We start from the raw sequence: 22,510 nt of genomic DNA, 5'->3' as shown, positions 1-22,510 counted from the left end.
GCCCCCGCCGGCAGAGCCCGGTCGGGCCGCCGGCCGTGGGGGGAAGGGCCAGGCCACCTGTCCCGGCCGGCACTCGCCGTGACGGTTGGCACCGGCCGCGGCGGCCGCACCGGGGCTGCCCCTGAGGGAACGCCAGGAGCCCGCCCCGCCCCGCCGCCACCGCCCGGCCCCGCTCGGCGGCCGGGGCGTGGCCAAGCCCGGGGGAGGCGGGAAAGAGCCGCGCCGGGGGAGCTCCGCGGCTTCTCCCTGACAGGGCGGCGCCGACGGGGTTAACCCGCTCCCCGCAGCGGGCCGGGGCGAGCTCCCGCCTCCCGTGCCAGCGCCGGAGCGGGCACGGGGACACACGGACACACACACACTCACACACACACGCTCAGGCGCGCGCGCGCAGGCGATGGCTGAGGGGCGCGGGCTCGATTTTCCCCGAGATGATGTCAAGAGCTCGGGAGAAGGAGGAGGAGGAGGACGGTTGCTCTTTTTCTTAACGGCTTTGTTCTAAAATCATCCTAAATAAAGCAGCCCCAGCCCCAAGCGCCGGGGGAGCAGCCGTGAAAGTAGCTTTTTTTTTTTTTCTCTCTTTTTTTTTTTCTTTTTCTTTTTTTTTTTCCAATTTTTCTCCTCATCTCTCCCTTTGTGTCCGCCTGGGGCCGAGCCCCCTCCCCGCGCTCCCGGGGCCGCTCTCTCCCCGGGGAAGCCGCCGGCTTTTTTTTTCGCTCCTCCTGGCAGCCCGCGGCCGCAGGCAGCGCCCGCCGCCGTCCCGCCCCGCCGCTGCCCCGGGCAGGTGCTCCGCGGCTGCCGGCTCGCCCGGCGGGCTCCTGCTTCGCTGCCCTCCCGCCTCCCCCGCCTGCCGGCCGGGGCGGCTCCGCGCCGCTCCTCCCGCTCGGCGCGGCTCCTGCGGGGCGCTGGCTCCCCGCCGCCAGGGCCACGCCGGCGGCTCGGCGCCCCCGCCTCCCGCCGGAGCGGCGGCGCGGCCCGCCGTGCCCGGGGATGCTGCCCCCAACTCCCCGCCCGCCGCCTGACACCGCCGCCGCCGCCGCCGCCCTCGCCGCGCCGGACGCCGCTCCGCTGCTCGCGCCGCGGCCACCTGCAGCAGCCCGGCTCCCCGCCGCCCGCCTCGCACCGCGGCGGAAGGAATAGAGCGCCCAGCCCGTCCCGACCCGCCCGGCCGCCGCTCCCCCAGGCAGCCGGGGCCGGGGCGGGTCGGGCCCCCCCCGCGGGCCGCCCCCGACGGCCGGGACCCGGGCGCCCGCCGCCACCTCGCCCCCCTGCGCGGCTCCCCCCTCCCCCCGCGGATGGGCGCGCTGCCGCCGCCCGGCCCCCCCCGGCTCCGCCGCGCCGCCTGAAGAAACTTGGGACGGCGGCGGCTTCCGCCTCCCCGCCGCGCCCCGCCCGGGCTGTGGGGGACCCTTCCCCGCGCCGCCGCGGCAACTTCGCGGGGGGACCCGCCCGCCACAGGACTCCGGCCGGGGCCGCCGGCCCCTCGGCGGGGCACCGCCCAGCGCCCCCTTCCCGCGGCGGGGACCCCCTGCCCCTGGCCTCGGTGCTGGGGAGGAGCGGGGGTGCCCTGGATGGCCCTGCGCACTGGGACGGCTTGGTTTGGGCAGGTCCTGCGCAGAGTTTCCAGGCTCCAGGGCACCTGGTCCCGGCGCTCCAGCAGCCTCCTGTGCCTCTCCTCCTCCCAGGAGACCGAGCAGGCGGGCGGAGAGCGGCCGCCGCCGCAGCACAAGCTGCCCCGGAGCAGCGGCAGCGGCGGCGGCGGGCGCCGCCACCCCCCCCCGGCAGCTGCCCCCCTGCTGCGGCTGCTGCGGCCTGTCGGATCCCCGGGCGGCCAGGGGGGGACATGGTCCCCTCACTCGCCCCTTGCTGGCGGCCATGAAGAGGCAGAACGTGCGGACCCTGTCCCTCATCATCTGCACGTTCACCTACCTGCTGGTCGGGGCTGCCGTCTTTGATGCCCTGGAGTCCGACAACGAGATGCGGGAGGAGGAGAAACTCAAAGCCGAGGAGATCCGGCTCAAGGGAAAGTACAACATCACCAGCGAGGACTACCGGCAGCTGGAGTTGGTGATCATGCAGTCTGAGCCGCACCGGGCCGGCGTCCAGTGGAAATTCGCCGGCTCTTTCTACTTTGCCATCACGGTCATCACGACCATTGGTGAGTGTCTCACCTCGGGGAGGCCCTCTGAGGTCAGGGCCGGGGCTGGGGCAAAAGCCCCCCTGGCTGGGAGAAAGGGAGAGGGGCAGGGGGCCGGTAGCATGCAAAGGGTTAAGTGCCGGTTGAATTTTTTTTTGCTTCCCTCCTGCGTTATGTAATTCATTGCTCTTCATCAGCACTTGTTGGACTTGGGGTGTCCCACACCTCTTCCCCCGGAGATGGACACTTCGTCGCCTGGGTGGGACTGGAGAGGAGAGGGGCTGTCCTGGCTGGGGGGACTGGTGCTGGCCAGGGGGCCACCATCAAGCTGTGGCTTGGGTGGCAGTGAGGAGGGGGGGAAGAGGCAGGTTGACACTCTCCTGGGGTTGCCCTCAGGAACAAGGAGACCCTGTTGCCATGCTCCTCCTTGCACCTTTCCTGAAGAGACATGAAGAAAACTTAGAAGGCAGCTGGATGAGGATGGGGACGATGAGGGCATGGGAACAGGATCAGCTGGGAAAGCCCTTGATGCAGCCGAGTGTAACCCTGCTTTTGCAAACTTTGTTTTGGTGTTGGCAAGGGCTGTGGTGCGTTCCCACAGCTGTGGTCCCATTGCTGGGCCTCTCCCGGGCATTCCCAACGTGTTCCTGAAGTTTTTATTGCAGCTGGAGTGTCTGATGTGCCAACAGGTCACAATCTGTGTCTCCTCTTTGTGGGCATGCGGTCTGACAGGTAAAATGATGTCCGCTGTCACATCCGTGCTGCCCAGCTTCCCAGAAACACCATTGCCCAGGATGGTCGAGGGATAGTTGGTGGACACAGCCACAGGCTGTCACTGCGTACTTCTCTGCTCCCTGCAGCTGAAGTGGAGCGTTTCATATAAAGTTTGCTTCCCTGCTCTAAAAAATAAATACCACAATAACTAGAGGCTGCAGAGTGCGCACGGAACTGTGCTACAACTCTGGCTTTGGCTTGATGAGCAGGTTTGTTCTTTCTGGTTTTGTATTCATTAAAGGTGGATTTACTGAGGCTGTTGGTAATGTGCTTCTCCCAGCACTTCTAGATGTTCCCCCCCCTAACATCTGGGGAGATCCAAAAAGACCTCTGTAGCTCAGTGACTGTTTGATAGTGCTTTATATCGGACAGGACACGAAAGACTAGCTCTCTGTCTAATCCAGAAGGACTCAATCTTTTTACCATTTAGGGCTCGTTACAATAAATTTGCACATTGCCACCTGAAGATACTGACAGTTTTCAGCAGAACGTGCTGTCTGCTACCCTTTGAGCAGCGACTACTTAGGTTTGTATTTGACTATATTATACCTGGGGCAGTACCAAATTTCCTTTGAAAGACCATCTGACAGTATAGAGCCTGTTTGCCCTCACAAAGATAAGGTTTCTAAGGGGTAATTTCCTCTTCTGTTCTTAGATGTATTTATATAAAATGCATGTATTAATAGGCTACAGAATATAAAGTAGCATGTAACTTTGGCCGATGATTTAGATTTCCTGATGTTCATTACCATGTCAGAACTCTCTTTCCCCTTTTGGTCACTGATTCTCCCTTCCTTGATCTGTCTCTTGTCATTTATTTGTGCAACAGTGAATACTGGACTGTCGTACCCCTCTGGATTAGCACAGGGCTTCCATGCACATGCCTCATAGGTCCCGATACTCCTGCTAAGAGGGAGCTGCAATACTTTCTGCATTCCTAAGCTTGGTTGGTGACAGGTAGAAAAGGCTGCTTTTATGGTAGTTCCTGTTTTCTTCGTATTTTACCTAGAAACAAGTGCAACTTGCTTGTGAAGCTTTAGCGTTTTCTCCTGCAAAGAGCTGGGATTTGTTTAGGAAGCTTGGAGCAGCTCAACGTGCAGCAGATAGCGGGCATTTCTGTAGGCAGAGGCACTTTGGGATGTCAGAATTGTTTAAATTTAGAACGTGTATAGCAATGGGGAGCCACTGGGAGAAAGAGTGATAATAAAGAATGGCACAGAAAGACAGACATTATTTAACGATTGTTCATTTAGGAAACTCAGCTCCAGGAGGATATGTGATCCGTCTTTCCAAAGTTTATTAATAGTTACTCTCTGCATCTTGCCAAACGCACTTCTATTTTGTGTATCATCTCTTTGGTACTAAAGTAGCTTCGTGGTGTTATCTGATATACTGGTAGTCTGTAAAAGCAAGCATGGAAGGTTTTTCTTTACTTTCTTATTTATCCTAAAATGATTTGGTTCACAGAGGGGACCTTCCATGTTTTAAGTTCTCAGGAAAATAAGAGATTATGTTTCTTGCACAGGGCAGTGATCTAAAATGTTCATATTCGTCTTTTGTGGTGGTTCTTATTTTTAATCTGACTGCGCGCACGCTGTCACACACATTTCCTTCTCCCTCTGAAACCTTCCAGGCAGACTCCAAGCAGCCCATGCGGTGGCATATGCTTTGGTGAACGGGCTGTAGTCAGTAGGTGCTCCAGCAAAAGTGCATCTAACTAACCATCGCAGGGCTGATTTTTACAAGAGAGTGAATAAATACCTTCATTGCCTGCTGTGGAGTTACAGCTACCTCCACAGCTCTTCGGAGAAGCCCCACAGGAGCCAGCAGCCCGCAAAGTCTGGCAGTATGCATATGATAGGTGACTAATTTATGTGGAACTTAATTGTTCTTCTCGATTTTGCCGTGCTAGCAACGTGTCTGAAGCGATTACCTCTTCGCCGTGGTGATTCGAAATACCATGCCTGCCTTTCATTTGATCAAGGGCGCTTATCGCCTCCCGGGGAGGGGGGTGGGGGTGTAGTCCGGCAGGCGGTGGGGGCGGGGCGGGCCGGGGCGGGCCGTGGTGCTGAAGGGACAGCGCCGCCCGCCGCCTCCGCGCCCCCTCCCCCGCGGCGGCAGCCTCCGCAGCGGGCTGCTGCGGGAGAGCCCGGGGGGGTGGTGGGGGTGGTGGGGGTGGGGGTGTGTGTGGGAACTGGAAGGTCCTCTAATCCATAGCATTTGGCTTTTATTAGAGGGCGGTAGGGGGTTGTTGCTCATTTGCCAAGCCCAGCACCAAACAAAGAAGCGAGGGCCGAGCAAGTAAATGGAAAAAGTGTTTTTTCCACTTGGGACACAACATTGTTTTCTGCTCCACAGGTGCAATGTTGGTGTTTGGATTGTTCGGGGTTTTTTCCCCTTTTTTTTTTTTTTTTTTCCCCCCAACAACAAAAAATCAACCATGGCAGGTGCTACAGCATCACTCTGCTCTTAAAAATCCATTAGCAAAAGAAAAATACCCAGCTTTCACAAAGTTTTTGCCATGTTCTAATTCTGTGAAAGTTTTAGGTGGTCAAAAAGAACTAATAAGCTGTTCTTGGCTCTCACCAGTTGCTGAGTTCATTTTGGGATTGTTCTCACTTCAGAGTTACCTAGTATAATTTCCTATCCATTTCCAGTTACACAGCCGTTTCCAGTTACACAGCCAAAATGATGACAGAGTGATTTAATCAAGTTCTTCATCCAGCTACTTGTCTTCTGTGAGATACACTGTAAAATAGGTCACAGAGTTCATCAAAAGGCTGGATACCATGACTGAAAACACCAGCTTTTGAAAACAAAAGTTAACTTAACTCCTAGGATTCCTAGTAAGTTTTAATGCCCATTTCTACAGGTTTATAAGAGTGAGTAAACTGCTTCTAAGTAAGCAGGTGTCAACACTGTCAAAATGTGTTACTGGTATGGATATCGCTCCATCATTTAGGCCTTAAAGGGTGATAGTCATACTTGATTTAACACCACTGAGCTCGAGTAAACACTGAATATTTCTGGAGGCTTGTGCAGAATGTAAAGAACTAAAAGCTGTTTATGTCACCCTAAAATGAACTGAAACAACAAACAGATTGAGGATTTTTTTATTTTTTTTTTCCTGAGAAGCGACTGTAAGGGGAGCAAAATTAAGACAGTGTGTGCTCTGAATTGCTAGTCACTTTTTCTAGCTTTTAGACCTTTGTTTTTGGATTCAAATGTACTGCAAGCAGTGACTGAACTATGCTGGTCAGCACAGACGAAAGAATATGGTGCAATACCTGTAGTGGTGATGGAATATCAACTATTGACAGTTGTTTGGTTACAGAACAGCTAAACACTCATGAGCTGTCTACATGCAGATGAGAAGATTGCGTGCTTCTGGCAGATGTTGACCTGACAGGGATTCTGAATCTTCATTAATGAACTAAGCAAACACATGGTTAAATCCATTTCAGGACAGTAGTTAAGTCTCTATATCCCCCTCTGCATCACTTTACCCTTCCATAAAATGGGTATAAAAATACCAGGCTGGTAGTGTTGCAGTCTGTAATATGGGTTGGAAAAAGACATGTTTTCATGTGTGAATTATTTTGTCAGTATTGCTCCTTTAAGACCAGCCTCTGGTGTTTTGAGTCCGCTCTTGGTTTTTGATGGATAGTAATATTTAAAGACAGTCCACTGAAAAGCTTTGAGTAGGGAATCATGACAGATGAACAATTTGCAATGGAAAGAAATAAAAGAAAAGAAGAAAACAAGACATGAAAAGAGAAAGAGAGAGAATCAAGACACCAATGCTTCAGTCACTTAACTGCTGCATTCGTGACTTGCCCAGACCATGAAGGTCATATCTCATGTAAAAAAACCCAAATGAGCACGGAGTCAATTAAAGGTACTCTAATTAATAAACTCAGGTGAAAGTAGAGTGAAAGATTTTCTGGTGATATGAATGCTTGTAGATGGTAATAAATCTATTCATTCACACCATCTGAAGCTTCAGTGAAGAATACTGGATGATCAGGACTTGCATATCTGTTGGGGGTATCTCCCAGGCAAGGATGAGGTCAGCTTCAGTGAGCCGCATGAAGATGAATTGTGCATAGGATTTTGCTCCCTTGCATTGCTAAAATATTCTACAAGACCTTTTCACACTACATTCTTTGTCTCATGGAGATTAAAAAAAAAAAAATAAAGTATCCAAAATAGTGTTCTGCTAACGCAGAGGGGACTTTGTGGCCACTTTGCTCACATGTTCGTAGAAACGGTTCTTGAGTTCTTGAAAACTGGTTTCGCAATGATACCTCAAATTCCTGCCAGAGGCACATTAGCAAAAGCTTTTTAAAAATCACTGATAAGCGAGGCAAAAATACAGCTCAGACTGATGCTGGACTGCAGCTTCTCACTGTATGGCTTACTGGTAGTGCAAATGCAATATCCAGTAAAAGTCTGAAAAACAGTTTTGGGGAAGTGTCAAGAAACCTCTAACCACTCAGCTGGGTAATGGTGTCAGCAGATTTCCTTAGTGTGACCAGGCTTGAGAAATTAGTGTCTTGTAGTTTTTTAGGATTTGGTGCTTTTTCACTTCCTCCTAACTATTCATAAGTTATTTCTTTAACTAGAAGTGAGTGACATTTAGATAGGCATGAGGAAACTCTTTCCAGCTGTCAGGGTGGTTGCATGCTGGAAGATACTGCCTAAGGAGCCTGTGCAATCTCCACTGTTGGAGGGTTTTAAAAAGAGTTTAGACAAAAATCAGTCAGGAATGATTGCGTTATAGCTGGTTTTGCCTTTGGGGAGGAAGATGGACTGGTTGACCTCTTGAAGTCTTTATCAGCCATATGTTCTATGATTTTCTGAATCTTCCTTTTTCCACGTTTTGAGCTGTAATAGTTCCTGGGCTAGCTTGTTTTTTCTTGAGAAAGAAAACCAAAGATCTTTGAAATTTCATTTTCTCTGCTATATGCACTTTGTTTATTTATTATTGTTCTATGCAGTAAAACCATTTATGTACGTTGGCAAGTGTCAGCATAGAAATATCTGTGTTTACCCACTGACAAGGCTAAACATTAGAGGTGTGGGTGAGTCTTTTGGGGAAGAAGTTAACTGAAGAAGAAAATGATCCCACTGATACCGAGGATGGCAAGCAGAAATTAACAGGGCAGAACTGGGAGGGAGAGGAGATGTTCTAGAATAAGGGTAAGGGAAGAAGTTTAGCTGTTAGCTTCAACTATAAAGAATAAAAATCTCTTTGTGTTCTGTGGCAACAGCATCAAAACTATGAGGCTTGATCTAAAGATCTACGGAGTAACGGAGTTTGCCTTTTGGACACCATGGGTTTTGGGACACACACTGCTGGTCTGGATCAAAGCAAGGACCAGAATGCTGTTGTCTTCCCTTGAAAGCAATCTGAGTTGAGGTGCTTAGTTCCTTCAATGCTGGAGCATATTCCTTCATAAATGCTGAAAGCCATGCTGATGGCTTCGAGCTGGAGTTCCACAGCACTTTATATTCAGAATGCTCTACTGACATTAGGTGATTCATCTTCACAACACCACTGTGTAAAAATTACCCTCAATTTAGAGACAAAAAGATAAAATGGCTTTCTGAAGATTCAGGTTGGGAACTATTTCTAATTGCCAAACAACTCACTTCTCTCTCTTGCAGACCACATGGCATTAGTTTATAGCCAGATTAAATAGTGAAGACGAATCAAAGGCAGAGATCCATAATGAATTCAAGGTGATACTAGCAAACTCCTGCAGTTTAGGTCTTCTGAAATACAGTAATAGCAGAACCTGGAGTTTTATTACGTGAAGCACCATAGACAGTTCTGGGTAATTATCTCTGTTATTACTATGTGTCTTCTGTCAAAGGCCCTTTAGGTTTTTAGTTACCCAGTTTCTATGGATTTTAATGAAGATCCTTGGCTAGATCCAGATAAAGACTGCATGAAATATCCCCATCCCCTGTAACAGATGCTGGCAAGGATTCTTGCTGGTGAAGCAGAACTAATCAGTAAGAGTCCTTGTGGCATCTAAGTTGAACTAAGAGTTTATTGTGGACTTGCAACAAATGTTTCGTGTGTGTAGCAGCCTATACCGCTCATTTTGGCTTGTGGGTATTTTTGAGTAAAGCCATGGACTACTTCCGAAATTTCACATACATAGGTTGCTGAGATGCAAATTAATTTGAATTCATTACCTTCTCTGCATTATAGTCTATGGAATCTACTGACTTCGAGTTAAAATGTATGGGTAGAGTCCTTCTCCCAGGTTACCCATACCCTACCAGGTGTCTGTGACTTGAGTAGCTACAGCTAACATTGGTATTGGTGGTGTTGTAGTAACGGCAGTTTCTTTGATTAAAGGGAGTGGGTCTAAGAGTTAAGAATTTTAGACACCCCCACCCCCCAAATATTTACAACAAATCTGTTGTAAATAATGGAGAGAATATTAAGAGTCACAGTAGTTTTGGATGAGGCCATAATTTGACATGAATTCTATAACACAAGGAGCTATATTTTGTAACAGACCAACTCCTGGAAATGTATCTGAAATAGCAGTTTTCAGATTTCATTTTTTTTTATATAATGAAGCAAACAGAGTTTGTGGAGCTAAAATGTACATTGCCTTTGGCAATTATACTGATTTTTATTTTGTTAATCGAAAGTGAAACATTTAACTACATGCCTACTGCATACCTTAAACGTTTAGCACAGAAACACCTTGAGGAAGAATGTTGATGCTTTTTGTTCCATTTATTTGTTTTGGTGGTATGTTGTTTTTTTTTTAATGTATTTTGCTTTCATTCATTGCTGCCAGACAGTTAACAACCTCTTCTGAGCCAACCTCTTCTGATCCACTGGGACACCTTTCCTTTGGTTTTAGAGTGTAACACACACTTAACTTCTTTTCTATTTCGGGGAAGAACCTCCTAAGTGTTTTAGCAGTTTTTTGTTTGTTTGGTTGGGTTTTTTTTTCTTTTTAAGGAGTTAAGTCACCTTTTGTTTTCAATATATGGCCAATTGTCACAAGAGGCTTATGCAATCATTAGTTGGTTAAAGGGTTCAGTATCCTTCTTGACTGCTTTCATTATGGAGACAATTAGGGCATGTCAGTGAAAGACATACCTCTATTAAGGATTCATGTGTTTGTTACTTACTAGGATGATTAGGAGGGAATAGACTGTATTGTTCTTTCAATTCCATGCACCAGCAAGAAAGAAGAGCTTCAGAGAAAAGCAGGCGAGTGGTGGGGTTAAAAGGTATCTGATGGGAAGATGATTGTCTCCTTGCTCTCCCATCGAAGAAGATTGCTCCCTTTGCTAGCTGCATGAGCCTTCTCAGACAGGAAAATTTCACAGAGAGCTTTAGGGCACAGATTGATGAATGAAACCTGCAGCAGCTCTCTCTAATTGTATAGTGCAGGAGATTAGCTGCGAGGAAATGTTCGTAGTCTCCCAATTTAGGGATATTCTTGACATGTTGAAGGGACCGTAGAAATAAAAGAGTTCTGCTCCCAAGGCAATTGGCACTGTCAGTAATTTCCAATGCATGCTACTATTAACTCATTACAGAGGTGTTTTGGGTGCAGATGGAATATTTTATTTCTTCCACCCTCTTTTCTTTTGATGTCCTCTAGAGAGGATGTCCTCCTCCTATGTTTAAACCATCACAGACCATTGCTATGGCAACCGTACCAGAAATTAACCGTTGTAACAAACCTGTGACCACGTGGAGCTTTGAGTTGTCACTTTGCTGCATTTCACACCCGTCTGGAACTTTTTAGGACCAGACACAGTAGGAAAAGATGTTGAATACTCTTGTTTCAAAGGTTTAGGCCTCTGTTACTTGAACTGATGAACAGTTGCTGTTAGCTGTTAAGTTTGGACTGTATGGTGAAACAGATCTGACTTCGCTCAGTGAAAATAGTGTATTGGCAGTAATAATCTTTAAAAATCTGCAGTTTGGTCCTTTAGATAACTTTGCTCTGGAAACTAGGGAACCTGCAATAAAATGATCTCCAGCAGCAGAAAGGATGTGGAGCCCTGACCATAAGGCTCTGCATACAGACTGAGTCATATAAGACACTGCATCTGGAATGTTTAGAAGCTGTTCATGAAATAAAGACAGTTGAACTTGCCATTACAATCTTGCAGCAGAGAAACACCTCATACTTGCAGAGGTGACTTGAAGTCTCAGTGCTCCCCCACAGTTTTTCTGGTCTTTGGAAACTTCTTGGGCTTCCAGAGAGACCAGAGTTTCAGAAGAGTTCCCTACATTATAATGCATATAGTATTTTCTGCTGAGGACTGGAAATGGTAGAAGGATGCCCTTTCGGCATTATTCAGGATTGTCACCTATACTAGACTGTCAAAAAACCCGAATTGCCCTAGACTGCCAAAGAGGAAAAAAACATATTTTGGGATGTTAAAGTGCAGGGATCAATGTTTGGGGAGTGAGAGTCTCTCCCAACATTTGAAGGGATCTGCCCACCATTGCTCTGCCACATCCTCCATAAAAGTCCCTGATGTATAATTTGTATGCTCCTGGACACCAAATATGTGTTATCATTGCAGTCTCCCCCCACCCCCAGTATTACTTAGGTGTGTTAGAGATAAGATAAAGCTACTTATAGGCAGCTGATAGTTAAAACAATGACACTGGATCTGTGCCATCAGAAGCACCTGGAAATCCCAGTGATTTGAGCTGAATTCTTCAGTTGACCTTTCAACTGATACATTAGGAATTCAGTGATCTTCTCAAACTCTCTCCTTCAGAGTTTCTCCTGCCCTTGCTGTTTCATGTGGGAATGAACATCCCAAGAACAGGAAGGAGATGGTAGTTCTTCAGTCATGATGCCCTATCAGCTTTTGCATTCTTTTCTGGTAATGTTCTCTGACAAACAAATGATCATTCAGTCGTTTGGCAGCAAAGGCTTAAGCTCATGACTTGCTCTTAAAACACATCCTGCCTAGTAGTAAAAGGCCTGCTATTTAAAGGGTGCTTTTCAAAACAATTAGACTTTAGTAGCAATGTGTTTGCCTTAACGGGTGCACTCTGCCAGTCAGAGGAAACACCTTAAGCTGATACCTACTAACATAGGCCAACAGAGGCAAATTAGCAGTGTTGTAAGTCAGTTCATGAATGTACTGCACATCCAAGAGGTTTATTTTAATGCTTGAGAAGCACTAGGTATGATTCAGAATGTCTTCATTTTTGTTTTCTTCCCAAATATCCACCCTCAATTATGTTTTCGTTTAGAAGCCTTCCTACCACTGCTTGTGATATCTTAATCTGTATGGGTTGCATTCAGCTCTGGTTTGACTTGTTGGACGGACACCAGAGATAAGTTTTCATAAAGCCTCAACCTTACTTCATTGCTGTTGTGTGATGTTTGAAGTCAGACCTTATGACTGTAGGCAGGTCAGCTGCTGGCATTTTGGTATGACACAGGTTTCTTTTGAAAGGTTTCAAGAGGTTTTTCTTTTGTCAAGATGGGCCACAGTAAAGGCTGGTGGTACTGAAGAAGTAGATGCATGGGATGCAAGCTTGGCTCCGAGCATCCTAGCAATAGGTATCACAGTGGAAGTTGCTGGCTGTTGAGCATATGTGGTCCTGATTTGGATGACTAGCTGAAACCTGACTGCAGGTTGAGTGACGAGCAGTTAAAAAAATATTTCCATATCTCTTTGAAAAGAATCCAGCCTGGGGAGCTTTTCAAATCTGATCAAAACCATGGTCTGTTCCTGAAGAACTTGAGTAGGTACAGTGAATAAGAAAAGCTGTTAAACATCGGCAAGGAAGCATTACAGTGGCCACAGAGAGAGAAAAAAAATATCTTTCTAGCAATGATACCAGTGAAACACTGAAATACATTGCCTGGGGAGGGTGTGGGCTCTTCTTTGCTGGTCTTGAAGAACAGGATAGACAAGCATCTGCCAAGAATGACCAATGCTTACCGTCCTGCCTTGCGGCAAGGTATGGACTAGCCTCCTCCTGCCTTATTTTTAATGGTTCTGTACACAGACAGGCTGTTTGAAGTTTGTCTTGGATCTTGCTTGGGAACTATTTAAGTTTATCTTGTCCTTTTTTGCTGAAGGTTCCTGCTTCCCTGAGGGATTATCAGTGCATCCTACTATTTTGTCTCCAGCTGAATATCTGGATAAGAATCAAACCTCTTCTTTAAGCAGCAACTGTTCACTGTCAGCAATGTCACCAGCTTTTTATGGCTGCTGTTTGAACAGCTCTACCAGTGGCTGTTGCAGGGAAAAACAAACATGCTGCCTATCTTTAAAAAAGGGACAGGAGAGAACATGGGGAGTTAGTTAATGCTCAGTCAACCTAAATTTGATACTCTGAAAGATATTTGACCAAGCTGTTAAACAATCAGTGTGGAAGTACCTAGGGGATAAGAAGGGACAAGCTGGAACAAATACAGATTTTTCTTGAGTAACTCAAGCTGGACTTCTCTGGTTTTTTTTTTTCTTTTTGGTTTTTTGTTGTTGTTTTTCAATAGGTAGCTGATAGTGAGGGAGCATTAGGTTGTGGCATTTATTGCATATGTGGCATTATAATGCCATTTAGTTCTCGTAATTACAGTAGAAAAACATAGACTGGATTGAATTGCCACAGGTAGGTGGAAGGTCTGGATACACACACACACTGTGGACTAGAGGTTGCACTGTGGCTGGACTTGTCTATGTGCATGTGTTGGACTATGTGCACATGTGAAAAGCACATACACTTTTATGTGCATAGTGCACAGTGCACATATGTGCAGGTGGTTGTAAATGGGACAGAAAAAACAAACCCCGTTGTGTCCTGCTAAATCTGCCACCAGATAATTTCACAACAGCATAAAAAAATGCAAAAATATTTATCATTAGTTTTCTGTCAAATTGGATGGACATAACATGTACAGTCTTACAAGGGTCTGTCTTGTGGTTGGTACTATTCAATTTTCCCATTAATGGCTTGGCTGATAGAACAGAGAGTACACATATTACTTGTGAGAGGGCTGGCTAGCACTTTGGAGGGCGGGAGAAGAATACAAAATGATTTTGATAAATTGGAGAAATGGTCTGAAATCAATATGATGAAATTGAATAAAGACAAGTGCAAAGTATTACACTGCAGAAGGAAACATCAAATGCACACATAGAAAAATGATATGAACTAACTAGATGCAAGTACTGCAACATCATGCTGATAAAGTGGACTGCAGTCTAAATAGGAGTCTGTGGTGTGAGACATTCAAAACCAGCAAGCATTGGATGGAAGTCAGAGAAGGCAGCTATTCTGTTTGGTTGGTATTGGTAAGGCTTCAACATGAAAACTGGGTTCAGTTTTGGGCACACAGTGTGTTGAGAAGAAGAGAAAAATCAAAATGCTCGGAGAAGACTTGACTTGTATTCAGTGTGAAGTGGACAGAGATTGTTTAGTCTGGAAAAGAAATATACGAAGGGAGTCTTCAATAAGTGAAAGGTTGTTGTAAAGAGGACAATAAGTTTTTCCTACTTATATACACAAGGTTTACTCTTCAGCACAGCAGATTGCTGTTCATTGTTCATTGCAGTTCATTGTCAGCTGTGAAAACAGCTGTAACATGATCTGTAAGGAACCTCCAAATTGCCAGTAGCAGGATATTTATCTGAATGGGTTTAACAGTTGTCCAACACACATGAACTTGCTATACTTCAGCCTGCCTCAGCTCTGAACGGATTAGGTTACCCATTGAGGTCCATGCAAGCCATGCATTCCTAGGAGTCGGTGGCTGATAGCTGCTGTACAGGCACTGAGTGATGAATTGAGTAACCCCTAAGTGATGGACTGAGGATCTAAGCATCCTGAAACAGGTCGAATAGCTTATTGAGGTTTCTCCCAGCCCTCAGCTTCTGGGATTATACACTCTGTGGATGTTTCCAAGTATGGCACTAAAGGTACAGCAACATTTGCTATCTGGCAGTGGACTTCTGTATGGTCAAGGCTGAACTTGCCTTTAAGAGAGCTGTTCTGCTAGAACAGACATCAATATGCATCTTGCAACCCTTGCTCATTTTGCATTTTGGGTTACAAATTCTGTCATGCTGAAACAAAGAGGTTTCTCTTCTTTTCCTAAATCCCATGCATACAAACCAGCAATTTCCATAACACAGACAATCATCCAATCTGTTATCTTGGCAGACACCAATGCCTTTCTACTTTGGAGGAAAGAAATCTATCCCATAATACACCTGTGCAATATATGGTGATGGTGATTTCGTTGCTAACCCCCGCAGCCATCAGTTTATGCCCTCAAGCATGGGATTTGATTATCCTTGTCATTATCTTAGCTACAAATGTTATTAGCAGCCATAAAATTGTCCATTAAAGTGAGAGGAATTACTTGCCTGCACCAAGGGGAGAACAGATAATTTACTACACAGATTTTAAGCCCAAATGCACTTTTTTTCCAGAAGAGCCCTCTAAGCCTTTGTACAGCCTCCAGTTTTGTGTTTCAAAACCTTCTTCCCCCTCCAGGGGCTTCAAGTCTGTGTCTTTTATTATAAAAGTGAGATAAATACATGCCATTCTTGAAATAACCTTAGGGATCATGACCATATATTTCTTCATGTTCCATAGCTTCGATGAAGACTTCCCTAATTCTGGAAGTGCATATGCCCAAACATTGGTTGAGTTCCATAATTTCTATACTTCAGTGTTGGTCTGGGCTTCATTTACATACAAACAATTCTAGATGCCTTGGGCTGACTTGGCATCCATGAACTGACTGTACGTCACTGGTTGAGTGTAGGGTCGGTTGATCTGTTCCTGGCAGGGTCATTTTTATAGGTTTTCTTGATAATGCAATACTTTTTTTTTTTTTTTTTTTTTTTTTGTGAGGGGAAGAGGTGATATATCACAGGGGCCAAGAAAAGATGCTGTGCCTTGAGTGGGTGAGATCCAGGGTAGTGTCTGAAAAATTTCTTTGTCTTCACTGGGACTGGCTGATTCATTCCCTTCCCACCACCCTGCTAATTCCTGTTCATGTATCAGTTCACCGTAAAGCTGCTTTTTTATTCCCATGTGGTATTGTATTCCCGCCCCCTTCCATCAACAGGGAGTGGGAGAGACCACCTACGTCTTTCCCAACAGACAAAAATGGTGGATCCTGACAGACTGGGAGGGATTCTGACCACAGCTGCTCTCTGTAAATACTGTGGAACTTGGTTGTTTTGGTGTATTTGTTGGCTTTGAACTGAGATGAATGTGTGCAGAATCTGGTCTGGAGAGCCTGTATTTTGAAGGAAGCATCCCCTCCTACTCACCCAACAAATGCACACACACACACGGTGTAGCATCAATATTAGCTCCTGTAGCAATGGAAAATGTGGCAGTAGCCTGAAAGGAACAGAAAATGTTCTCAAACAGGGCTTAAAAAAGTAAATAAACATCATATAACCAACAAAATCAATATAGTTCCGTATCAGCTATTACAGATATCTTTGTCTCCATCATACTGCATACATTTCAGTGCTGTGGAAAACATATAACCCACAGGACCTCATTTCAGATTTTGGAGATGGTATATTAAATGCAGGGTCTGGGATAGAAGGCCCAACTGAGATTCATGTTAAATAACAGAAGAGGTTTTCCAGCCCCCCAAAAGGTCCCATTTATATATCTAGCATGGGTATATATTAAATAGGTGTTACAATATTGTTAGAAACTACTCCTCAAAAGCTCTTTTTTTCCTGAGTCATCTCCACTGACTTAAAAAATGACTTCGTAAGAACAAACGTTAAGTTCAGGACATCCAAGAGGGGACAACCTTTCAGCTTTCTGCATTCTAAAAGCTTTATATTCCTCAGCTGCTATTCTGCTTGGAGGGAATCCTAGACAGAGGAATGTCCTTATGCTTTCCAGTCGATGCCTCATGGCCTTCTTCCCTTACTTTTCATGTATTCCAACACTATCAGCAATATTCAAGCTATTCTTGTGGGCTTCCTTATTGAATTTGTTCAAGCTGAGCTGCTCTTGCCTGTTGAAGGCATTCCTTCTTCTTTTATTCCTTTGAGAACTTGCTGTCCCTATTGATCCAGATAGAAAGAGTCAGGACTGCGGACTAAGCAGGTGGTTGATGGTCTTCCCAACCAGAAGACTGTGTCAACACCAGTCTCAGTGGAAGTTGTGTTAGATTTAAGAAGAGGAAATGCTCCTGTGACCCAGGGCCATTCTTTAGTTTGTTGCCTAATACACATAAAGTTGGAGGAACATCCTGTGTCTTTTGAATGGTGACTTTTGCTTCCATTCACAGTGCAGAGCTCTTTGCCAAGGAGGGGCTGGAAAGTTTTCCTGCACAACACATTTGTAGAGACTTTGAAGAAGAGAAAGAAGCTGGAAACATCTGTAAAGACAAAACGGACCATTTCTTGGAATCCTTCATTCAGGTGATTTCCTGAAACAGAAATGTCTGGTTTTGGTGGTCTTCAGTCTTCTAGTGTTTAGTTCTGTGTAGCAGGAAAGGTATGCATGCTTACTAAGTCTGCTGGAAAGCCACAGGAGATCCGCTTCATTGTGTTTGCTTTTCTATTAGAAAGATGGTATTACCTGAAATGTAGATGGATAGACAGACAGACAGATAATTTATTTTCTTTTGTACGTAAGCTTTTAATGTGACATGCTCCAACCCTTTTACAAGTGTCCATAGGTCCTCTGGAAGGTCCACAGCCTTTTATCTTGAAGGGGAGAAAGAAGGCTTTTGTGTCTTCTCTGGCTTCTCCTTCACCTCTCAACTGTAGCGCTTGATGTCCATCTTGCTGCTCAGAGTGCCTGCAGCATGTGCGAGACCTGGGGGCCTGGGCTTCTTGTCTCTTTAATGGCATTCTGTGAGCTTGCGTTCAGAGAGAGACAGAAAGATCAAAGGCTGTGCAAGTGCACTGCACTTGATTTTGCTTACACCAATATGAATCGATTGACTTCACTGAGTTATGAGGGATTTACAGCTAGGAGAGAACGGATTCTGACCTAATGGCTCCAAAAGAGGCTTTTCTTGGATGAGCAATGTAATTAGAGCACTGGAACAGACAGATTTCGTGACTCATCTGTGGGTCTGCAGTCTTTTCTTTGCTTCTGGTAGGGTGTTTACTAATGTCACCACACTTTCATTTCACCCGTGGGCTGATCTAATGAAGGACCAACTTTTGCTTGAACAGAGATCTCTGTTCAGCTGCAAAGCATCCTCCAGTCTTCATGTCACTGTGCAAGCTTTATTTACTGCAGAGCACCCTAGGAAGGGACCAGCAAGCTCTGGGCCAGACACTGGGGTAGCGGAAGATTTCCTCCGTCTTCCTTTCTTGGAGTAAAGCAGAGGATTAAAAGAAATAGAAGTGAGACAGGGCCAGGGAGAATGGATTGATGGCTGGGTCCACTTGCTAATCCCAAATATGTGTCTTAGCAAGGGGCAAAAGGGTGGAGCACATCTGCCAACATCAACGCACTCTATATATCTAGTTCAAAAGCAGTACATGCATTCTGAAATCAGTACAGCTCCCTTTCAGGGTTGGTTGGAGGTCTGAGGATGAAATGTTTTTGTTAGAACATACCAATACACTGAGACTGCAAGGCGTTAATTTGGGAAACTTTGTTGAGAACTTCCCCTCAGTTTGGGGAAAAGGAGGTAATAATGGTCAACCTAAGAGGGACTAAGCATGTGTTGGAATGGGTGGAGGTGAGCATTGTCACAAGGCTTGGGCTTGTCTCCTCCAGGTGTCTGGAGGTTATGCTGGGCACAAGGGCCTGGTGGAGAGGTGGCAGCACTCAGGAGGTGGAGGTGGTGCAGCTTTAGCTGCTGGTACTCCTTTGGTCCCAGTGCAACAAGAACTGGAGTCGGGGGCCAGCTCTTGCAGTTTGGCTGGTGGCCATGACCATGATAACAGCAGCAGGGTTGTGTCAGGGCTGGGTAGGCAGAAGCCCCTACTCTGCTGCATACATAGTCCCACCTGTTTCTCACCCATCTCTTGTTTCAGCTAACAGTGAGCTGAGATGTCTTCAACACCAGGATTATTGCAGTGGCCGTCAGTGGTGGCCTTGCTTTGATCCATCAAAGTAACAAGGACACGGGAGTTTCAGGAGAGAATAGGGAGGCAGTGGTGTAACGGACTAGATTTTAGCATGAGATGGGAGAGGTGAGGAAGAGACACCATCTTTGAGGGTTCCTCCAAAACGATTGGGGGCTATTGATACGGAGGACCCAGTGGAGGTGCCTACCTTACATGCAATCCTATCCTTAGTGCCTGTGTGCTGTCTTCTGAAGCCCTCAAGATGCAAGTGTGCATCTGCTCCAAAATCACAACATGCAGCAGCTATACCTCTGCTAGATTTAGCCTTCCTAAGTGGGTTGCTGATGGTGTGGTACTCGGAACAGATTGTAAGACCCACCTGAGAAGAAGGTGAATTGCTATGTGCTGAACTGTGTGCCTCACCACTTGGCAGTGACAATAGCACACCTATATCTGCAATTGCATTTGATGCTGATTTCCTTCTGATTTGCCACTCGCTGAAACTTAGAGCCAGTCATGATGATTGGTCCTGTCCTTGGATTCAAGCCCTGCTGAACTGGGCTCTGTACCAGCATGAAATTCAGGGTAATTTCAAAAAAGTGTCTAGAAGACCACAGAGCTAAAGCTCCATTTTCAAAAGTAGCTTTTACACTTAGGAGGCTAGCTTCCAAGCCAAGTAAGCTCATACCTGCCAAATACGGGTTTAGAAAACAGGTTGGTTGGGGTGTGAAGTCATTGAAGAACATGTGAAAAATATGCCTTTCAGGACAGTTTTAAAAAAAAAAAAAAAGGCGTACAGGTGCCTGGTAACTCCAGTAATCCACCTCTTCAGCTACGTGGCACACAAACTTCCCTTGGAAGATTCTCCTCTCCTGTTACTCCTGAGTACATAAAGTACTAATGAAAGCTGCAGTAGGTACTGGTCTGCTTGTAGATTGTACATAGAAGTTAAAACTGCTCTTTATGCACGCTGACTCATGAGGTACCAACTCCTGTTGATACTCACAGGAGTTTGATGAATACCTGTAAAACACAGCAGTAAGTCACCACATTGGAGAAGTTGCTTTGAAACAAGATGCAAAGAAGTGCAACAAGTAATAGGATGGAAGGAGAGGAAATAATGAAAAGAATAATGCTATGTTCTGCTAATTGCTCTCACTTGCCACCATCACTGACCAGCTGAAGAATTTATCCCAAGAAAGATACTGGCCTCGTGGGTTAGTTCAGGGACATCTTTTGTGTCCAAGGTACTGTGAGAAACAATGCCTGGAGACATTTTCTAAAGAAACCAAAAAATGCTAGTCACAGCTGGCACAAATGGCATTGCAGATGGGGAAGTGGGTGATGAGAAACGGGAACTGGGAAAGATGGAGCAGGGCTGTGTGGTCATGAAAAGCTTGAAGATGTGGGCAAAAGAAAAGTCAATAGAGAAGGAAGGATAAAGTTCTTGAGGTACCGTGCTGCTCAGAATAGAAGTGTTGACCTTGGTTTCCTTTGATTATTTTTTTCAAGATAGGTGAGGATATCCTACTTGAATGGGGTGGCCTGCAGGTATAGAACATCACAGCTTGTGTGAGTGCTGTTTAGAGCAGTTACAGCTTGATTTACCTTCCCTGGGGTGCCAGTGGTAATTGTACTAGGCTGAGGGCTTTCCTTATGCCTTGCGTGTTGTGGGGATCTGCATGCAGGATGCACTGTTCTTTCTGAAAGAGTCTGAAGCTACATATTTTATTTTTTAAGCCTCCAGAGTTAAACACTACCATACGTTCCCAGGCTATTTGCACTGCACAGCTATCTTTAATACGGTCTGATACAACATAAGAGGTTCACAGAGCTCACAAAGCTGCAGCATAGGCAGGACTGGAGCATCCCAGCACAGTATAGCCTAAACCTACAAGTTCTGTGTTCTCTCTGCACTAGGTTTAGCATTCTAACGTCAGCCTCATTAGCATAATAGCTCTTTTTAATGGTTACCCACACTTTTCAGCAAACCTTGGGGTTAAAACTCTGGTGGCAGCATCGTAAAACTCTTCCCACTGTCCTGATCTGCGGAGGCATTTGGCTGTGGAAACAGTCATACCTCAGCAGGGTTAGGCAATGTCCAAGTAGAAATGCTAGACCTATGGCACTGAAGCCAGGTTGTCGATCAATAATCTGCAGTCCTCGTTTTCCAAGCCCAGATACATCTTAATGACTTCAGCTGGATTTGCCGACACCTTTCAGCTTTGGGTATCTTGAAACAGACCTCTATGGAGGGAAGTGGCTGGCACAAATGTGTGGCAGATACACTGATGCTTCTGTTCTCAGTTGGGGGGCAGGGCCATGTAAGCCATCCTGGAGCTGTTCTCTAGGTTAAACCGCACTCAGGGAGTACTAAATATTGTCGTTATTACTAGAGTGAATGAAGAGAGCAAAATTACCTCGGGGAAGAAGGAGCCAGCCAAATCCATTCTCCTGGCTGCATCGCCCTGAAGAAGAATTTTGAGTGTGAGCAGCACAACCCCAAGCTGCCATGATGTTCAGCTGCTGTCATTGTAACGCTGAGGCAGACGTGCCGCTTCCTCCCCGGATTGTCTATTTTGAGCACGTTTCAGTAGTGTTCTGAGTTAACATTTTTTTTTGCTTCCTCTACAGTGCCAGTCATTGCCTTTTCTTCATTTTAGTGATTAATTGCTCTAAATACTCCTGCTCCTGGACTGCGAGAGTACAATTTCTGAGCTGTATTTCATTTGAACTTGCTATGCAAGTACAAGCGAACTTGGGGGAGTGCACACACCCACGTATTGCTAGGTAGAGATGGTTGCCAAAAGGACACCAAGTAAAAGAACAGTTAGTTCTTAAACAAGGGTATAATCTAATAAGCCAAAAAAGAGAAAATTACATACTGGAATCTTCAGTGCCTTCCCCCTCCCCCCAGTTTCAAAATTTACAGCTAGTACAACCCCTGACTAGAGCAGTGATTTAAATATATATAGGCATCTGTGCTTCTAAGAAAAGGAAGTGTGTCTGTTTGGGGAGCTGTGTGGAATGAGTTGGTGGATCGCAGTCCAACTTCTGGCAGCCAGGTTTTTACATTGCTCAAAGCCACCCCCTCGCCCAGCCCCCTCCAGGGCTCATGCCAAGCTCTTCATCTCTTCCTCATACGATCCCACCTGCCTTGGCACCTTCTGCAGAGATGGAGTGTGTCTCATTTTCGATTGTGGTCCTTCAGGGCTGGTGCTGAGCCATGCTGCTGGCCTGTCAGCCCTGCATGTGGAGGGTAGGGTTGGCTGTCCCCGTGATCCCCATGTGTTAGACACTCGTAGCCGTCCCTGTGACTACTTTCGCCTGTCATGTGGCATCACCTTTTCAGCATGCTGAAAAGAGGCCGACTAGAAGGCATAGTGCTGTCTTGTGTTAGGACTGTGGCCCATCCCCGTGTCATAGCGTAGACATGCTGATGTGCACCTCTCCTGGGTCCAGCCTGCCAAGCGTATTGGGAGCATGGATAGTGTCTGGGATGTGGTAGGACAGCACTTCACCTTTCCTATACTGTGGCTTTGTTTTGTTACAGGC

At 46.2% G+C, this 22,510-nt stretch overlaps 1 protein-coding gene across 1 annotated transcript in view; it reads left to right on the top strand.

The window, feature by feature from the left end:
- Positions 1 to 602: 602 nt before the first annotated feature.
- The window catches only part of KCNK9 (potassium two pore domain channel subfamily K member 9), an 85,528-nt gene continuing 63,620 nt past the window's right edge, over positions 603 to 22,510 (top strand). Inside the window, 2 exon segments of the mRNA XM_005432448.3 lie at positions 603 to 1,769; positions 1,771 to 2,155. Coding sequence (XP_005432505.2) covers positions 1,569 to 1,769; positions 1,771 to 2,155 — 586 coding nt within the window. The 5' untranslated portion in view covers positions 603 to 1,568.

This window comes from Falco cherrug, chromosome 3 (assembly GCF_023634085.1).
Source record: "Falco cherrug isolate bFalChe1 chromosome 3, bFalChe1.pri, whole genome shotgun sequence".
NCBI classification, from domain to species: Eukaryota; Metazoa; Chordata; class Aves; order Falconiformes; family Falconidae; genus Falco; species Falco cherrug.
Note: the sequence above shows the minus strand (reverse complement) of the source record. Positions and strands in the feature narration are given on the sequence as shown.